The 17058-nt window shown below is 42.9% G+C and overlaps 1 protein-coding gene across 1 annotated transcript; it reads right to left on the bottom strand.

Annotated features, from left to right (window-relative positions):
• Nucleotides 1–5628: 5628 nt before the first annotated feature.
• LOC120992113 (gastrula zinc finger protein XlCGF26.1-like) lies at nucleotides 5629–15939 on the bottom strand. Its single transcript, XM_040420886.1, has 4 exons — nucleotides 15894–15939; nucleotides 15746–15810; nucleotides 11556–11703; nucleotides 5629–7609 (listed from the first exon to the last, which is right to left on the bottom strand). The coding sequence occupies exons 1-4, from the start codon at nucleotides 15925–15927 to the stop codon at nucleotides 6237–6239; spliced, it is 1620 nt and encodes a 539-aa protein (XP_040276820.1). The 5' UTR covers nucleotides 15928–15939; the 3' UTR covers nucleotides 5629–6236.
• Between the last annotated feature and the right edge of the window lie 1119 nt (nucleotides 15940–17058).

Below are 17058 nucleotides of genomic sequence, written 5' to 3'. Positions count from 1 at the left end.
TGTTTAAAATGTATTCAGTCTCTACTTTTAAATTGTTACTACCAAATCTGAAACTCATGAACTTCTGTATGGGAGACTGACACATGCCAGCGTGCTACAGAGCACACTGTTATCAATGGGAGGAATTGATCAAACTGAAAACCGTCAGTAGTATTCCTGTACAATACATTGGTATCTACAGATCCATCTCGAATTATTTTAACCCTTTTCCGACTTCTACCATACATCTTGAGACTTTAAGACTTTAAACACGACGCCTGCTCAGAAGCTTTACACAGCAGACATTGTCTGCAATCTGCCATAATGCTGGTCACATCACAGACATTTAACCCCTCACATGCTGTGGTCAATTGCGACCATGGCATCTGAGGCAGCTTTTCCCTGGAGTCCTGTGCTTCCAGGGCCTGAATAGATCGAGGAAGCCATTCGGTTGCTTTGGCAGCGTTGTGCCTTTGAAAGACTCCTAGGCCTGCCATAGCAATGTTCCTATGGAGGCCTGTCTGTGGCTGCAATGGTAAATCATTCCAGTATATGGGAGAAGTGATCAGGTAATTGTATGTTAAAGTCTCCTAAGGAGACTTAAAATAAGTGAAAAAAACAAACAATAAAAACTAAAGATTACTGTCATTGTTGCGCACAAAATCCCCATACTATTAAAATATAAATGTATTTATTCTGTAGTAGGGCATATACATTCCAAAAGGGTAACAATAAAAACTACAGATTGCTCCGCAAAAAAAGCCTTCCTACTTGTCTTGACCACACCTTCTACCAGTTTGGTCCCATCTACAAAGTTGGCACCTGTCCTGAATTTACAGGGACAGTCCCTGGGCGTTTCCGGTCAGGGTTGGGTGTTCCCAGGGGCGAGGTTTTCAATGTCCCGATTTTTACCAACAAAAAAGCTGGCAAGTATACGTCTACAACATGGGGCCACTTTTACGTTCTTTTCCAGGGCAGCTTTGAGCTCCCAGTCCGCCCCTGTCAGAAGTGCACAGGAAGGATGGGTTCACGGCACTAACACGTACGGCAACACAGACTGCATAACGCAAGGGAATCGCTGAAGCACTAGGGGAGAGATTTATCAAACTGGTGTAAAGGAATACTGGCTTTCCCATAGCAACCAATCAGACTTCACCTTTAATTTTCCAAAGAAGCTCTGAAAATCGAAAGGTGAAATCTGATTAGGTACTAAGAAAGTTTTACTTTGAACCAGTTTGATAAATTTCCTACTAAGTCTTCCTAAGTCTTCCAAATACCTCACAGGGAACCTTAAAGCTCAGGCACCCTCTGCTGGGAGAGGGTGCCTTAAATACCCTGGGCCCCTCAGCCATTGGCTGGGGAAAGCTTAGTGAGCACGTGCACTGGCTGAACAGAAGAGCACATGCCCTATGGGCTCACTATCGAAGATAATGGAGGCTACAACATGGAGAGGATGCCAGATGCCATGGTGAGCAGTGCGGCGGCGTCACTCACAAGGAACAGCAGGACGGCAGTGGGCAAAAACTGAAGGTCTAACAGGAGCCATGTCTGGCAGTGAGCAAGCACAGCCACCACTGCTGGATTGCAGTGGTGGTTGTATCCCCTAATGAATGAAAGATACCATATATTAGTAAGTGAATTATATTAACATGGAAGGAATAAAATAACTGTAAATAAAAGATATCCTTTGCCACTTATCCAGGAGCTCTTTGATAGATTCAGTGGAACCAGGATCTTCATGAAGTTGGATCTCTGAGGAGCTTATAATCTCATTTGGATGCGAGAGGGTGATAAATGGAAGACTACTTTTAACATCTGAGATGGTCACAGAATATGTTGTCATGCCCTTTAGTCTCAGTAATTCTCCTGTGGTGTTTTAAGAATTCGTTAATGATATCTATTGTGATCTTCTTACCTGGAATTAGGTGAATGCTAAGTCAGCCTTCCAGTCTCTCAAGCAAGCCTTTTCTTCTGCATCAATACTTCAACATCCATATGTCTCCAAGCAGTTCTTTCTGGAGGTAGACAGATCTTCAGTGGAAGAAGAAGCTGCCCTCACTTGAGTACCTCTGGCAAGAAGTTCACCTGTGGCTTCTTCTCAAAGGCCTTCTCCTTGGCAGAACTAAATGATTTCATTTGGTGACTGGCAGTTGCTCACAGTCAAGTTAGCCTTTAAATAGTGGCATCATCTGCTGGAGGGCACCTGCCATCCTGTCATTATTTACACAGACTACAAGAACTTCACTTATCTCCAGTCAACTCAATCACCCAACTCTCGGCAGGCTCGGTGGTCATTATCCTTTGCACACTTCAATTTAATTCTGTATTTCTGTCCAGCTGAGAAGAATACCAATTTGGATACCCTCTCCCATTCCTTTGACCCTGCTGATCGCTCTGAGAAACCCCAGCACATGATTTATCCTGCACACATCATCCCTTTTGCTCCAATTCAGTAGAAGGACATTCAGCCTGGCAAGACGTTTATCCCCATGGCCAAGAGGAAGGAGGTGGAAAATCTGGGGGCATCATTTAAAAGTCACCAGTCATCCTGGTCTCCTCAAGACAGTTCGGGCTTATGCACACGACCGTATGTATTTTGCGGTCTGCAAAACACAGATACACAAAAAATACGGATGACGTCCGTGTGCATTCCATATTTTAGGGAACGGAACAGCTAGAACCGTACTATCCTTCTCCGTAATGCAGAAAATAATAGGACATGTTCTATTTTTTTGCGGAACTGACATACGGAAACGGAATGCACACTGAGCAACTTCTGTTTTTTTTTTTCCGGACCCGTTGAAATGAATTGTTCTGCATACGGTCCCTAAAAAAAATGGAACGGACACGGAAAGAAAATATGTTCATGTGCATGAGCCCTTAATCTGATTAGTGTTACTGGTGGTCTGCAATTTCTAAAGATGTTCAGGACTTTGTTGCCGCCTGTCCTACCTGTGCCCAGGACAAGTCTCCTAAACAAAGACCGTCAGAGGTCCTACACCCCTTGCCAGTGCTGGATGTCCTGTGACAGCATATCACCATGAATTTTATCCCTGACCCTACCTCAGAGTGCATGCTAATTTGTGAGATAGCTGATCAGTTCTCGTAGATAGCTCACTTTATACTTCTGATTGGTCTCTCATGGCTACATGGGTTGCCCTTGCATATCGTGTCTTATGGCGGTGTGCAGCTATCTGAAAGTTGCTGAATGTTAAACTGGACCTTTCCTCAGCCTACCATCATAATCTAATTGTCAGGTGGAGTGCATTAATCAGATCCTGGTCAACTACCTGAGACACGTCAATTCTGCACATCATGATGATTGGGCTGCTTTATTCCACTGAGCACAGTTCTCTTACAACAACCATTCTAGTGAGTCTTCATGGGATATGGTTGCCAATTGCGAATTCCTCTTCCTGTCACTAAGATTCCACAAAAAAGACCGATAACCAGCGCTTCCTCCAAATATCGTGTGAATTTTATTTAAATAAATAATACATGGGTAGCAACATAAAAGGATAAAAATATATAAACTCTCAATAGGTCCCACCTTCCTATGACTGTCTCCTCCGTAGTCCTGGCAGCTGAGTCCACTATTAACAACTTCATCCAGAAAGAAACTAAAACTTCTCTACTTCAGGCTTCTGCTCACATGAAAAAGTCATCTGATAGCAAGCACAGGTCTCCACTTCAGGTCTGCTATAAGTTGTGCCTGCCTATCTTTTTGTGTATTCCTAACTCTTTTCCTGTTCCCCTCCTTAAGCCGGTTGTGCTCAATCATTATTCCAGAAGTTTTGTTCCTGCTTCTGCTCCTGTCAGTACTGAAGATGTATATGTAAAGTCAAGAATATTCTAGACATGAAGAAAATCATAGGCAGCACCTTCTTTTTAGTGGATTGGAGGGGCTATAGCCAAGAAGAAAGATCTTGTGAACTGGCTGGAAACAATGATGCTGCTGTTCCTCTGAAGTTTCTGCCCGACCAAAGAATAGAGGCCAGAATGGAAAGGCTACTGTTACAGCAAAGTATGTGAGCCATTGCTATTTTCCTCACCTGGCGGCCTGGACCTCACCTCCAGCTGCCTTCTTCCTGGTGGGTCTGCTCTGTCCCTTCACACAGGGAGGCTCGGCCTCTTTTCCTGTTTCCATAGGGCATATACACGTTTTCCCTCAAGTTAAAGGGCCACTGCGTGCACCTTAATCTTTACCAGCCAATGGCTGGCAGCTCTGGGGTACTTAAAGCAACTTCCTCTGTGGAAATGTGCCTGAGCAAAAGGTTCCATAGCTTGCCAAATTCCTGTCTGTTGTCTGCCTGTGCACCGACCTTTGCCTTTTCACTGGACTCTCTCTGTGGCCCTCTGCTGCCTGACTTGACCCATGCCTGACTTCCGTAATCGACCCTTCGCTGCCTGCCTGACCTCAGACCATTTAGCGCGTACTCCGTCTGCCCTGACCTCGGCCTGTCCCTGACTACAATTGTGCCTGTCCCCTCAGTGCTCCCCACTGATGTCTCTGATTGTGCTACTCAGCTATCAAACGACCCAGAGGCTACTCCAGGAGGAGCAAAGTCCAGATCCCTGTCTAAGTGAATACCAGAGGACTGCCAGAATAACCCCCTTACTACCAAATCTGTTTGTGCTCTGAAAGCTTGCAATATGTTTTGTCTTGTTAGCCTATAAAGGTATCACTCCCTTAATACTTTTGTATTTATTATTAACGCAAAAGTATTCAACATCGCATTGCTTTTGTGGGCTAACACCGTACTATGCAATCCTTGCCACACACCATACCAAATCTGTTGGTTGACACAGTGGTTCCACACCCACTGCCCTTTCAGCTACTCTATCTTTTAGTAGGCAGGACACTGTCAATACTAGTGATTAACAGAATTCTATTAATAAGTTTTGAATTTTTTAGAAGAAAATGAACAATCGGACAGATTCCTGTACAACAAAACAGTGACACAGAACAATACGTCAAGACAGGTACAATGATCAGCTGAATTTTATTGATACATTTCGAAAGATTTTTGAGTCCAGTACAATATATGGTTACTGTGTCAAGTACACTGGTCTGTGATCAACAGTTTTTGAAAAAGTTTTTATTCTATATTTTCAAATGTCATTTGGACGGAAACTGTGACATAGACGAATAGGTCAGACAGTACGCAATGAGCACTGGGATTACTATTGTAGACAATTTCTGTCTGTGATTGCGAATTATTCGATGCACATTGGGCTAATGATCATAAAAAAATAATAATAATACTTTAACTTTAAATGTTGCTGTACCAGTGGAGCAGTGTAGAAAATGGCTGGCACAGCATTTTACATAATGACACACCGACCAGAGGCTGTCCTGTCCCTAGCTAAAACCTCTCTCTCTGTTTAAAAAGTAATATATTAGCTATTGTCTTCCCTGAAACTATCCCTCACATAAAACTAACTAAATGTATAGTGTGTCTAAAGATAGGTTTTCTTTGCTTTATATTTGTCAAATGTCCTCATACATCAATGTACAAGCATAGAATACATTTACAGCTCTTGTTTGGGAGCTTATATAGTACCTGTGACATGTACAATGACTCATCAGTATAATGCCTCCTGATGTAAGGTGCTGACTGCAAGGCATTATGGGCAAAAGTGATTTAGAACTGGCTGAGGATCCGCCGAAGATATGAAGAGGCCTTGGTCTCTTCATAACTTCGGCAGAACCACTGCCAGTTTAGAGCTTTATTAAGACCGGCGTCTAAAACACCGGTCTTAATAAAGTTTGTACTTAAAAGTAGCATTGCTTTCTCAAAGGGGTGCCCTGAGCAATTCTGCCTCTAAGTCCTGATCATCTGGTGAAGACAGTTTTGGTCTCTGCTTAGCTAAACTTGGGTGATCCAGTCTGAGATTCACAGATAATCTCTATACAAAAGGTATGGTCAGATCTGTACCACCATGGCACTGAGAAGAAACTAGCTGGCTGCAGGTCTGCCTCTCTGGCTTTGAATTCTCAGCTACCATGCATTTTGGTAGTTGTCAGTTATGGGGAGGCTGGTAGAGGAAGAGTTACTGTCGGAACAATGAGATTAGTTGAGGCCATTTCTTTCACATTAAAGGGCTGGGAAAAAAATAATCACTTAGACACTATGTGATCTTCGTGACTTTGTACCCTTTTGGGTTGGCCCAGGAGATGCTTAGGAGTAGGTCAATTATACAGTGAAAAGAGTTGTGGAGAGGGTTGCTGAAGGTCAAAGGTGTGTAATGGAGCTTTAATAACTTTGAGTCATCGTGGGCAGAACCAGAGCTCGTTGTCCTGTGTGTGTTTTTTTATGTTCAATGAAACATGCTTTTCTTAAGAAATATTTCTCACAATCTGAACATGCAAATGGCTGCTCCACTGTGTCAATTCTTAGATGACTATTCAAACATGATTTCTGAGTAAAACATTTGCCACATTCTGGACATGAAAATGGTTTCTCCCCTGTGTGACTTCTTAGATGACTAACAAGATATGATTTCTGAGTAAAACATTTCCCACATTCTGGACATGAATATGGCTTTTCTCCTGTGTGAATTCTCTGATGTCTAGCAAGATCTGATTTCTTAATGAAACATCTGTCACATTCTGAACATGAAAATAGGTTCTCCCCTGTGTGAACTATATGATGTCTAACAACATCTGATTTATTAGTAAAACACTTGCCGCATTCTGAACATGAAAATCGTTTTTCCCTTGTGTGACTTCTTAGATGACTAGCCAGACATGAGTTCTGAGTAAAACTTTTTCCACATTCTGGACATGAAAATGGCTTCTCTCCTGTGTGAATTCTCTGATGCCTAGCAAGATCTGTTTTCTTAATAAAAGACCTGTCACATTCTGAACATGAAAATAGGTTCTCCCCTGTGTGAGTTCTTTGATGTGCAACAAGATATGTTTTATGAGTAAAGCATTTGCCACATTCTGAACAAGAAAATGGTCTTGCCCCTGTGTGAACTATGTGATGTCTAACAACATCAGATTTCTTAGTAAAACATTTGCCACATTCTGGACATGAAAATGGTTTCTCCCCTGTGTGACTTCTTTGATGTGTGAGGACATGTGATTTCGAAGTGAAACATCTCCCACATTCTAAACAAGAAAATGGCTTCTCCCCTCTGTGACTTTTTTGATGTTTAAACAGACCTGATTTATCAGTATAACATTTACCACATTCTGAACATGAAAATGGCTTCTCTCCTGTGTGAGTTCTCTTATGTATGAGGAGATATGCTTTGCAAGTATAAGATTTACCACATTCTGAACATGAAAATGGCTTCTCTCCTGTGTGAGTGCTCTGATGGACAATAAGATTTGATTTCTCAGTAAAACACTTCCCACATTCTGAACATGAATATGGCTTCTTCTTCGAGTGTGTTCTTTGATATACAACACCCTTTCTGTGACTTGCAGTTTGATTAACAGTCTGTGATGAACCAGATGATAGAAGATGTTTAAAAGGATCAGATGATAGATCCTTACTGTGAAAGGCTGATGGTACATCTGAGATAATGGCATGCTCTTCATATGTGTCTTGTGTGACACCATCATCTGCTTTAAAATCTGAAGATATCAGATGTTCCTCCCAGCTCCCGGTACAGTCATCTGCCAAAAACAAAATGGAGCTTATTATTTTTGAATGTGATAAGCTCAAAATTATTTTGGTATCGTATATCATTTCTATATAATAATTTCATACAAGTAGTAAAACAATTCAATTATTAACTGGAACAGTGGTTGAGCAGATCACAGTCTAACAGTAGGCCTCAGGGCAAGCACCAGTAAGTAGATCTTGATGTTAGGCCACCAGACTGTTCTCTTGCAGTTTTCTACTTGATATGGTAATGGTGCATTTAGCCTGTCACCAGACATTTTTATTTCAATAGGTTTATATCATTTGAATAAAGAGAATACAACATTGAAGGCAATAGTGTCATCAGTAGACGTAACATTTACATCACAAAATGTCACAGGAGATGAAAAACAAATATTATGTCAACCAAAATGCTCAGATGATTGAAGTATATTCAGTTACAAGAAACACGAAAGATGGCTGCCCAGGGGTATTTTTGCCAAGTGAGCTAGAACTAGAAATGTTCCCAGTGAGGATACAGCCAACATAGTGACATGGGTGACACCAAAAATGTAGAAAGAAAAGGAAAATAGTGTGAGGCATGAAAAGGGGGCCCCTGGGCAGCTTATTAAAACCAATAGGAAGAATATGCAATATTATTGCACTAGGCCAGGGCAATATGAGAGTTAATTAGGTCGAGATGACATAATAAATCCCAGCTTGACAGATTTTATAGAAATTCCTCATGTTAATCTAGGTCACCACACTGTGCTATTAAAGTGCTTAATGATTCACCCCATTTATAAAATATGTCTGCATCCACCTGAAAAAAAGCTGTAAAGTCATGCCCACACAGGGGTCTCACTTCCACCAAATCTGCTGTCTACTGTCTGTTGTCACGCAAGATCCATCCCTAGTGATTGAGACATATGAGACAGTTCACAGAAAGGGGGGTGGGGAGGGGCAGAGGTAGCTGAGATCCTGAGCTTGATAAAGAACTGCTTCTACACTGCTTGCAGAAGATCACAGGAGCATCCTGTCTTTCTGTGTGATTTCCCCCTCCTTATCTGTTCTGTGAGCTCCAGAGCTGAAAACAAAAAAATTGTGGCAAGTAAGAGAAATGGCATCACATTAGTACAGTGCTGGCAGATTTCACAGACTGGAGATGCCCTCTGCTTCTGAGAGAAATGTGTTTAGCCGTGCATGTGAAACAGGGAATAATATGGCTGAAAAAGACATTAGGGAAGCTATCGTTCCTTTTACAGTTATGAGTGTACAAAGAAGCAAAGCCATTTTTTGGGAAACTGATACGCCTTAAGTTATCTTTATTCTTCTATGTTTCACTTGTCTCTGGGATGAGGTGACCTTCTCCCACCTGCTCAGAAAGAAATCCATTTTACCATACTAAGTGATAAATAGCTTCAGTTGCAGCCACTCAAGGGTTTGGTATATACAAGCAGGTTTACCACAATGGTTTAGGATATGCTATTTTCTATATTCTTATTGCTTGCAGAGGAAAACACAGTTTATTATTCTGCCTTTCAAGTACTATGATGCTTTAAATTGTTTAAGTGGATATCAAGTTTGGAGATGTGGACATCCCAGATTGCACATTTCCTTCCCTTTTCAGTGTAAATTCTACACAGTGAGAATTACTGTTGGAGCATCTTTTACTGGCCTTGCTATGTATTTCCCTATTCTAGAAAAATATGCAAATGATCACTTGGAATAAAGGGTTGAGTGTAAGGACAGATGAGGACAGCAAGTCCTTGAACTAGAACCCAGCAAGCTTCCCCTACCTACTTGCAGTGTAAGCCCTAGATGGCAAAACCACAACTGGACGACAGTCTCTACACTTGTTAAGTGCAGGACAAACAAGACACACAAACGGACAACTCAAAAGGACAGTTGTATGAAATAGACAAGAACCACATGGGCTAAGCAATACCAAAACTTGAGACAGAGAGTGGTCAGAAGACAAGCTGAGGTCAAAACATTTGGTTACGCAGTATCAAAATGGGAGACAGGGAGTGGTAGAAGGCATGCTTAGGTCAAAACCAGACGGGCTACACAGTACCAAACCGTGAGACAGAGAGTGTTCAAAAGACAAGCCAGGGTCAGAAACACAGAGTAATCAGCAAATGCAGGAACAGGGAACAACTAACCTAGCGAGAGACCAAGATTATCACTGGCAATGGTTCCATTACATTGAATCTCCTGCTATGAAATTGCAGGGTTCCCATCAGTTACAATGGCAGCTTGGGGCCTTGTGAAGGCTCCTAGGCCTCCCATAGGAAATTGCCTTTTAATTCCCGCCTGCAGTATGCAATTGTAGTCTATAAAATAAGTGATTAGAGGATCACTGATTTGTATTCCCTAATGGGACAAAATAGTACAGTAAAATAAAATCTAAAAAATGTCCAAAGAACCACAAATGAAGTATAAGATGCTTTATTTGGAGGATATAAACCCATTAAGTATCCACTCCCCAATATAGCATATTATAAGTCATCTATATAGACTTCCAAACTGCTCCTCGTAAAAATTGTTGTATTGTTTTAAGACAAACCTCGGGATCAGAACATAATCCCAAAAAAAAAAACACAAACTGGTATCTTGCACATGGTGTAAGGCACATAGCCTCCTGCTTCTATTAAAGGGGTTTTCTAAGACTTTACTACTGATGACCTATCCTAGGTCATCAGTATCTGGTTGGGGTCCAACAACCGGGAACCCTGGCTGATCAGCTGTTTGAGAAGGTAGCGGCGCTCGCAGTAGTCCCACAGCCTTCTCTCTGTTTACTAAGAAACAACATTGTACATGTAACCGATGAACGCGAAGTTACTCGGCCTAGGAAAAGCCGGAGAAACAGCTGATCAGTGGGGGGCCCAGGTGTGGTTGACAGCTGATCCACTGGGTCAGAGACACTGCTTTGAAGTCCTGAGAGGTTAGGCAATATGCATAGTCTGAAGATGGACCTAGGTCCGGGCAGGTAGTGTACAAGCCTTTTCGTGAGACAAATCCGAGATCAGGGCAGGCGGCAGTAGGGCAATACAAGAAACAGGCTAAGGTCAGGGCAGGCTAGAAGTCAGAGTCAGTAGTCAGGCTAGAGTATAAAACATGGGTAGTCAGACAGGGAATACACATTTGCTGGTCACAGAGACTAGGACACCTAAAACTCATCCTCAGGGAGGGTACCTTAAAGGGGTTCTGCACTATGTTCTAACTGATGATCTATCCTCTGGATAGATCATCAGCTTCTGATCGGCGGGGGTCCGACACCCGGGACCCCCGCCGATCAGCTGTTTGAGAAGGCAGCGGCGCTCCAGTAGCGCCGCGGCCTTCTCACTGTTTACCGCCGGCCCACTGATGTCACGACTAGTATCAACTAGCGTGGGCGGGGCTAAGCTCTGTTCACTTGAATTAGCCCCACCCACGCTAGTTGATACTATTTGTGACGTCAGTGGGCCGGCGGTAAACAGTAAGAAGACCGCGGCGCTACTGGAGCGCCACTGCCTTCTCAAACAGCTGACCGGCGGGGGTCCCCGGTGTCGGACTCCCGCCGATCAGAAGCTGATGATCTATCCAGAGGATAGATCATCAGTTAAAACATAGTGCAGAACCCCTTTAAATAGCCAGAGACCCTCAGTCATTGGCTGGGGAATGATTTGGACCTAAAGAAACTGTCTAGTATGCCAACAGAGCAGACATGCAGGTCACAGCCTGCAGAGGATGCTGGCGACCAGGAGCTCCGCGGTCAAGAAGAGGAGAATGGGACCGGACACCAGGGTAAGTAGCGCAGCACCTGTGCCCGCAGGAAAGAGCGGGGCACGCCAGCAGGAACAATTTTATTTAATTTTAATTTAATTCCTTGGGACCCAAGCACAATCTGAGAATATACCCGAGTTGAAGGTATCATTGTAAATACTATAAGAAAGTAAAATATGCACTATTTTAACTGACAGAATACTGACTTACCTGGGCGGTTATCTGTAGGAATGTCCTTACATTGGTCATCATCCCACACATATGTCTCTGTAAGAATTTCCTCCTTAAACCGGTCATCACCCCTCACATATAAATATGTAGAATTAATATCGTACAGATCTTCATCCTGTTTCAAAAGCTGTGAAACAAATATTGTAACAGTCACCAGACAATTAGCAAAGTTGTATGAAAGGTTCAAGAGGAGCAGAAGATATTGTAAATTATCGTGACGTCCAAAATGATGTAGAAGTCGTTATCTGAGCCGAATAGCTGCTAGACTCCTAGAACCAAAATATACAGTCAGGTCCATAAATATTGGGACATCGACACAATTCTTACATTTTTGGCTCTATACACCATCACAATGGATTTGAAATGAAATGAACAAGATGTGCTTTACCTGCAGACTGTCCGCTTTAATTTGAGGTTATTTACATCCAAATCAGGTGAACGGTGCAGGAATTACAACAGTTTGCATATGTGCCTCCCACTTGTTAAGGGACCAAAAGTAATGGGACAATTGCCTTCTCAGCTGTTCCATGGCCAGGTGTCTGTTATTCCCTCATTATCCCAATTACAATGAGCAGATAAAAGGTCCAGAGGTCATTTCCAGTCTGCTATTTGCATTTGGAATCTGTTGCTGTCAAATCTCAAGATGAGATCCAAAGAGCTGTCACTATCAGTGAAGCAAGCCATCATTCGGCTGAAAAGACAAAACAAACCCATCAGAGAGATAGTAAAAACATTAGGCCTGGCCAAAACAACTGTTTGGAACATTCTTTAAAAGAAGGAACTCACCGGTGAGCTCAGCAACACCAAAAGACCCGGAAGACCACGGAAAGAAACTGTGGTGCATGACGAAGAATTCTTTCCCTGGTGAAGAAAACACCCTTCACAACAGTTGGCCAGATCAAGAACACTCTCCAGGAGGTAGGTGTATGTGTGTCAAAGTCAACAATCAGGAGAAGACTTCACCAGAGTGAATACAGAGGGTTCACCACAAGATGTAAACCATTGGTGAGCCTCAAAAACAGGAAGGCCAGATTAGAGTTTGCCAAACAACATCTAAAAAAGCCTTCACAGTTCTGGAACAACATCCTATGGACAGATGCGACCAAGATCAACTTGTACCAGAGTGATGTGAGGAGAAGAGTATGGAGAAGGAAAGGAACTGCTCATGATCCTAAGCATACCACCTCATCAGTGAAGCATGGTGGTGGTAGTGTCATGGCGTGGGCATGTATGGCTGCCAATGGAACTGGTTCTCTTGTATTTATTGATGATGTGACTGCTGACAAAAGCAGCAGGATGAATTCTGAAGTGTTTGGGGCAATATTATCTGCTCATATTCAGCCAAATGCTTCAGAACTCATTGGACGGCGCTTCACAGTGCAGATGGACAATGACCCAAAGCATACTGCAAAAGCAACCAAAGAGTTTTTTAAGGAAAAGAAGTGGAATGTTATGCAATGGCCAAGTCAATCACCTGACCTGAATCCGATTGAGCATGTATTTCACTTGCTGAAGACAAAACTGAAGGGAAAATGCCCCAAGAACAAGCAGGAACTGAAGACAGTTGCAGTAGAGGCCTGGCAGAGCATCACCAGGGATGAAACCCAGCGTCTGGTGATGTCTATGCGTTCCAGGCTTCAGGCTGTAATTGACTGCAAAGGATTTGCAACCAAGTATTAAAAAGGTAAAAATTGATTTATCATTATTATTCTGTCCCATTACTTTTGGCCCCTTCACAAGTGGGAGGCACATATGCAAACTGTTGTAATTCCTGCACCGTTCACCTGATTTGGATGTAAATACCCTCAAATTAAAGCTGACAGTCTGCAGGTAAAGCACATCTTGTTTGTTTCATTTCAAATCCATTGTGGTGGTGTATAGAGTAAAACATTTTAGAATTGTGTCGATTTCCCAATATTTATGGACCTGACGGTAGATATTAGATGATGGCTTAATGACAAGAACCTCATCCACATGTATATTCAGCATGGCTACAGATGATTCGGGTTGCTTTAGTGGAGCAAGATCAGCTTCTTGGTTGTTTGTCTGGGAATAGATGGGTATTAATCCAACTTGCTGGTTCTTTAGGACAATTTACGTGGAGTGATGATAGAAAACAAGCATTCATATAAATGTTCATTTGACCAATATTCTTCAAGTGTAATCATGCTTTTGATCTCCTGACAAACAAGCAAACACATGCAGTACTTTTAGTCCTGCTGCCTCTCGCCGTGCGCTGCCGCTGGAACTCCGCCCCCGCCCCCATTATAGTCAATGGGGACGGAGCGGCAGTCCGGGGGCACACATGAACTAGCGGCAGGACGGATCCGACAGGCTGTTCACCTGCCGGAACAGCCTGCCGGACTACCCTGCCGCTAATGTAAAAGTACCCTTAGGCCTTATTCACACGTCCGTTGTTTCTTTCCTGATCTGTTCCGTTTTTTGCGGAACAGATCTGGACCAGATCTGGACCCATTCATTTTCAATGGGTCCTAAAAAAAAAATCGGACAGCTCAATGATTTTTTTTCAGGACCCATTGAAAATGAATGGGTCCAGATCTGGTCCAGATCTGTTCCGCAAAAAACGGAACAGATCAGGAAAGAAACAACGGACGTGTGAATGGACCCTTACTCAGCGTGAGAGGCAGAGCAATGTTGGGAGTTGTAGTTATTTAACTTGGACTGTATGTTAGGGCTGAAGGGAGGGACGTTATTTACATAGGACAGTGAGGTGGAAATGTTAATTACATGGGACGGAAATTTGGAAGTGGCTGGTGTAGAGTGATGTTATTTACATGGGACTGTATGTTGAAGGTGTCTGGGGGAGGGAGTGATGTTATTTATATGGGACTGAATATTGAGGAGGTGATGTTATTTACATGGGACTGTATGTTGAAGGCGGCTGGGGAGGAGGTGATGTTATTTACATGGGACTGTTTTCTGGAGGGGCTGTAGATAGACAGGGATGTTATTTACATGGGACTGTATATTGGAGGGGGCTGGAGAGATGGTGTGATGGTATTTATATGGAACTCTATGGGGGAGGGAGGGAAATAGTGTTATTTGCATGGGCCTGTATGGCGGAGGTGTTGAGGAATTATAATTTCTGAGGACACTAAACGGAGGAATATAAATACTGGGGGCACTGCAGGCGGCATTATAAATACTTGGGGCGCTTCAGGGCGAGCATTATAACAGTATGGGCGATATAAATACTGGGGGCACTGTGGGGGTATTTTAAATCCAGGGGACATTAGGCGTTCTTATTACTACTGGGGGCTCTATAGGAGGGACTTATAGATCCACATTATTTCTACTAAGAGCATTATGGGGGTCCTTATTACTACTGAGGGGTCTGTAGATAGCTTAATTACCACTGGGGGAACAATAGGGAGCATTATTACTACTGGAGACTCTATAGGAGGGACTTATAGATCTGCCTTATTTCTACTAAGAGCACTGTGGGGGTCTTATTACTACTGAAGGAACAATAGTGGCCTTATTTCTACTGGGGGCTCTGTGAGGGTATTATTAATACTGGAGGGCTCTTCTACTAATGGGCGCACTCTTGGGGAGCACTATCACTGTTGGGGGCACTGTAGGGGGCAGTATTACTAATGAGAGCATTCTAGAAGGGAATTACTATTGGTGGGACTATGAGGAGCACTATTACTATGGGGATAATTATCTGTATGGCACTTATTTTTCTTCAGGATAGTATTTGGGGGTACAGAAAAGTAAGGAAGCTAAGATGTCTGTGTGTTACACTCTGCAGATATAAGGCGGCTGAGAGAAGTTCTCCAGACCGAAATGAAGAAGATGATGACAGAGAAGATCTATGTCGGAGGAGACGTCACATGGGAGGCCTTGGATGTGAGAGGTAAGTGCTGCTGTATAGCAAGTACAGTAAAATGTCTTCAGTGCTAGTGTTTGCAGGGGGAAGGGGGGAATGCGGTTGTTCAACTTGGGCCATATGCATTGGTGCTTGGGCCCCGGGAACTTTTGAGACCCTAGCAACGCCCCTGCCATAACCAGAACATTGTGATAACATCCAGACAACATATAATGTCTATGGTCAGCCTTAACCCAGTCAATGGTCTATGGTCAGCTTTATCCCAGTGATCTGAAGAGGACTTCACAGTCCTCTACAGACCATAAGGAATATCTACCTGATGATCCTGTGGAAGAAGAGGACTGGGACATCTCTCTGGTGTTCTTCTCTTATCGGATCTACCTGTAGGAGACACATACAGTGACTGAATTCATTCTTTACATACAGATAATTAAAGGATGGGTGTATTCAGTCCTGTCTATTACCTGGTGATGTGAGGGTCTGGTGGTTCTCCATCATGACGTCCTTGTACAGATCCTTGTGTCCTTCTACATACTCCCACTCCTCCATGGAGAAATAGACAGTGACATCCTGACACCTTATAGGAACCTGACAACACAATGATACAGTCATCACCCAGACCCCTCCAGTGCTGTTACTGTATAATGTCCCAGCATTCCCAGCAGTGTCACCTCTCCAGTCAGCAGCTCCATCATCTTGTGGGTGAGTTCTAGGATCTTCTGTTCATTGATTTCCTTGTGTATAATGGAGTGAGGTGGAGGACCCATCATTGGGCTCAAGGTTCTTCCCCATCCTTTAGACACAGGGGCCTGACAGCGCTCAGTAGAGGTCTTCTTCACCACTGTGTAATCCTGGATATGGGGAGACACAGCAATAAATATCATTACTGACATTTCCAGAGTCCATCACATCTACAGCCATGGCCATCTGTTGGGTAGCATGGTGTCTTGAAGCAGTGGGGTCCAATGTATGGTATCAAGTTTGTATGTTCTTCGTGTGGATGCATGGGTTTCCTCCCAGACACCAAAATACATTTATAGGGAATCTAGATTGTGAGCCCCAGTGGGGACAATAAATGGTGACAATGTCTGTAAAGTGCAGCAGAATATGAAGGCATTATATAAGCAAGAGAAATAAATAATAGGAATGATCTAATGTGACATCATCAGAATCTCTCACCTCTCCAGTCATATCATCTGTTATTACCATAGATAAGAATGATCTAATGTGACATCATCAGAATCTCTCACCTCTCCAGTCATATCATCTGTTATTACCATAGATAAGAATGATGTAATGTGACATCATCAGAATCTCTCACCTCTTCAGTCATATCATCTGTTATTACCATAGATAAGAATGATGGAATGTGACATCATCAGAATCTCTCACCTCTCCAGTCATATCATCTGTTATTACCATAGATAAGAATGATGTAATGTGACATCATCAGAATCTCTCACCTCTCCAGTCATATCATCTGTTATTACCATAGATAAGACTGATGTAATGTGACATCATCAGAATCTCTCACCTCTTCAGTCATATCATCTGTTATTACCATAGATAAGAATGATGGAATGTGACATCATCAGAATCTCTCACCTCTCCAGTCATATCATCTGTTAT

The sequence above is a fragment of the Bufo bufo genome, chromosome 2, assembly GCF_905171765.1.
Source record: "Bufo bufo chromosome 2, aBufBuf1.1, whole genome shotgun sequence".
Classification (NCBI taxonomy): Eukaryota; Metazoa; Chordata; class Amphibia; order Anura; family Bufonidae; genus Bufo; species Bufo bufo.
Note: the sequence above shows the minus strand (reverse complement) of the source record. Positions and strands in the feature narration are given on the sequence as shown.

What these genes read in the sequence shown, in the direction of transcription:
- LOC120992113 (XM_040420886.1), bottom strand. Translation starts at nt 15,927, where the DNA reads ATGATGGAGAACCACCAGACCCTCACATCACCAG. An exon ending in CCAGACCCTCACATCACCAG is followed by an intron (nt 15,811 to 15,893) that starts GTAATAGACAGG and finishes TGTCTCCTACAG; the next exon opens with GTAGATCCGATAAGAGAAGA. An exon ending in TCCTACAGATAACCGCCCAG is followed by an intron (nt 7,610 to 11,555) that starts GTAAGTCAGTAT and finishes TGTTTTTGGCAG; the next exon opens with ATGACTGTACCGGGAGCTGG.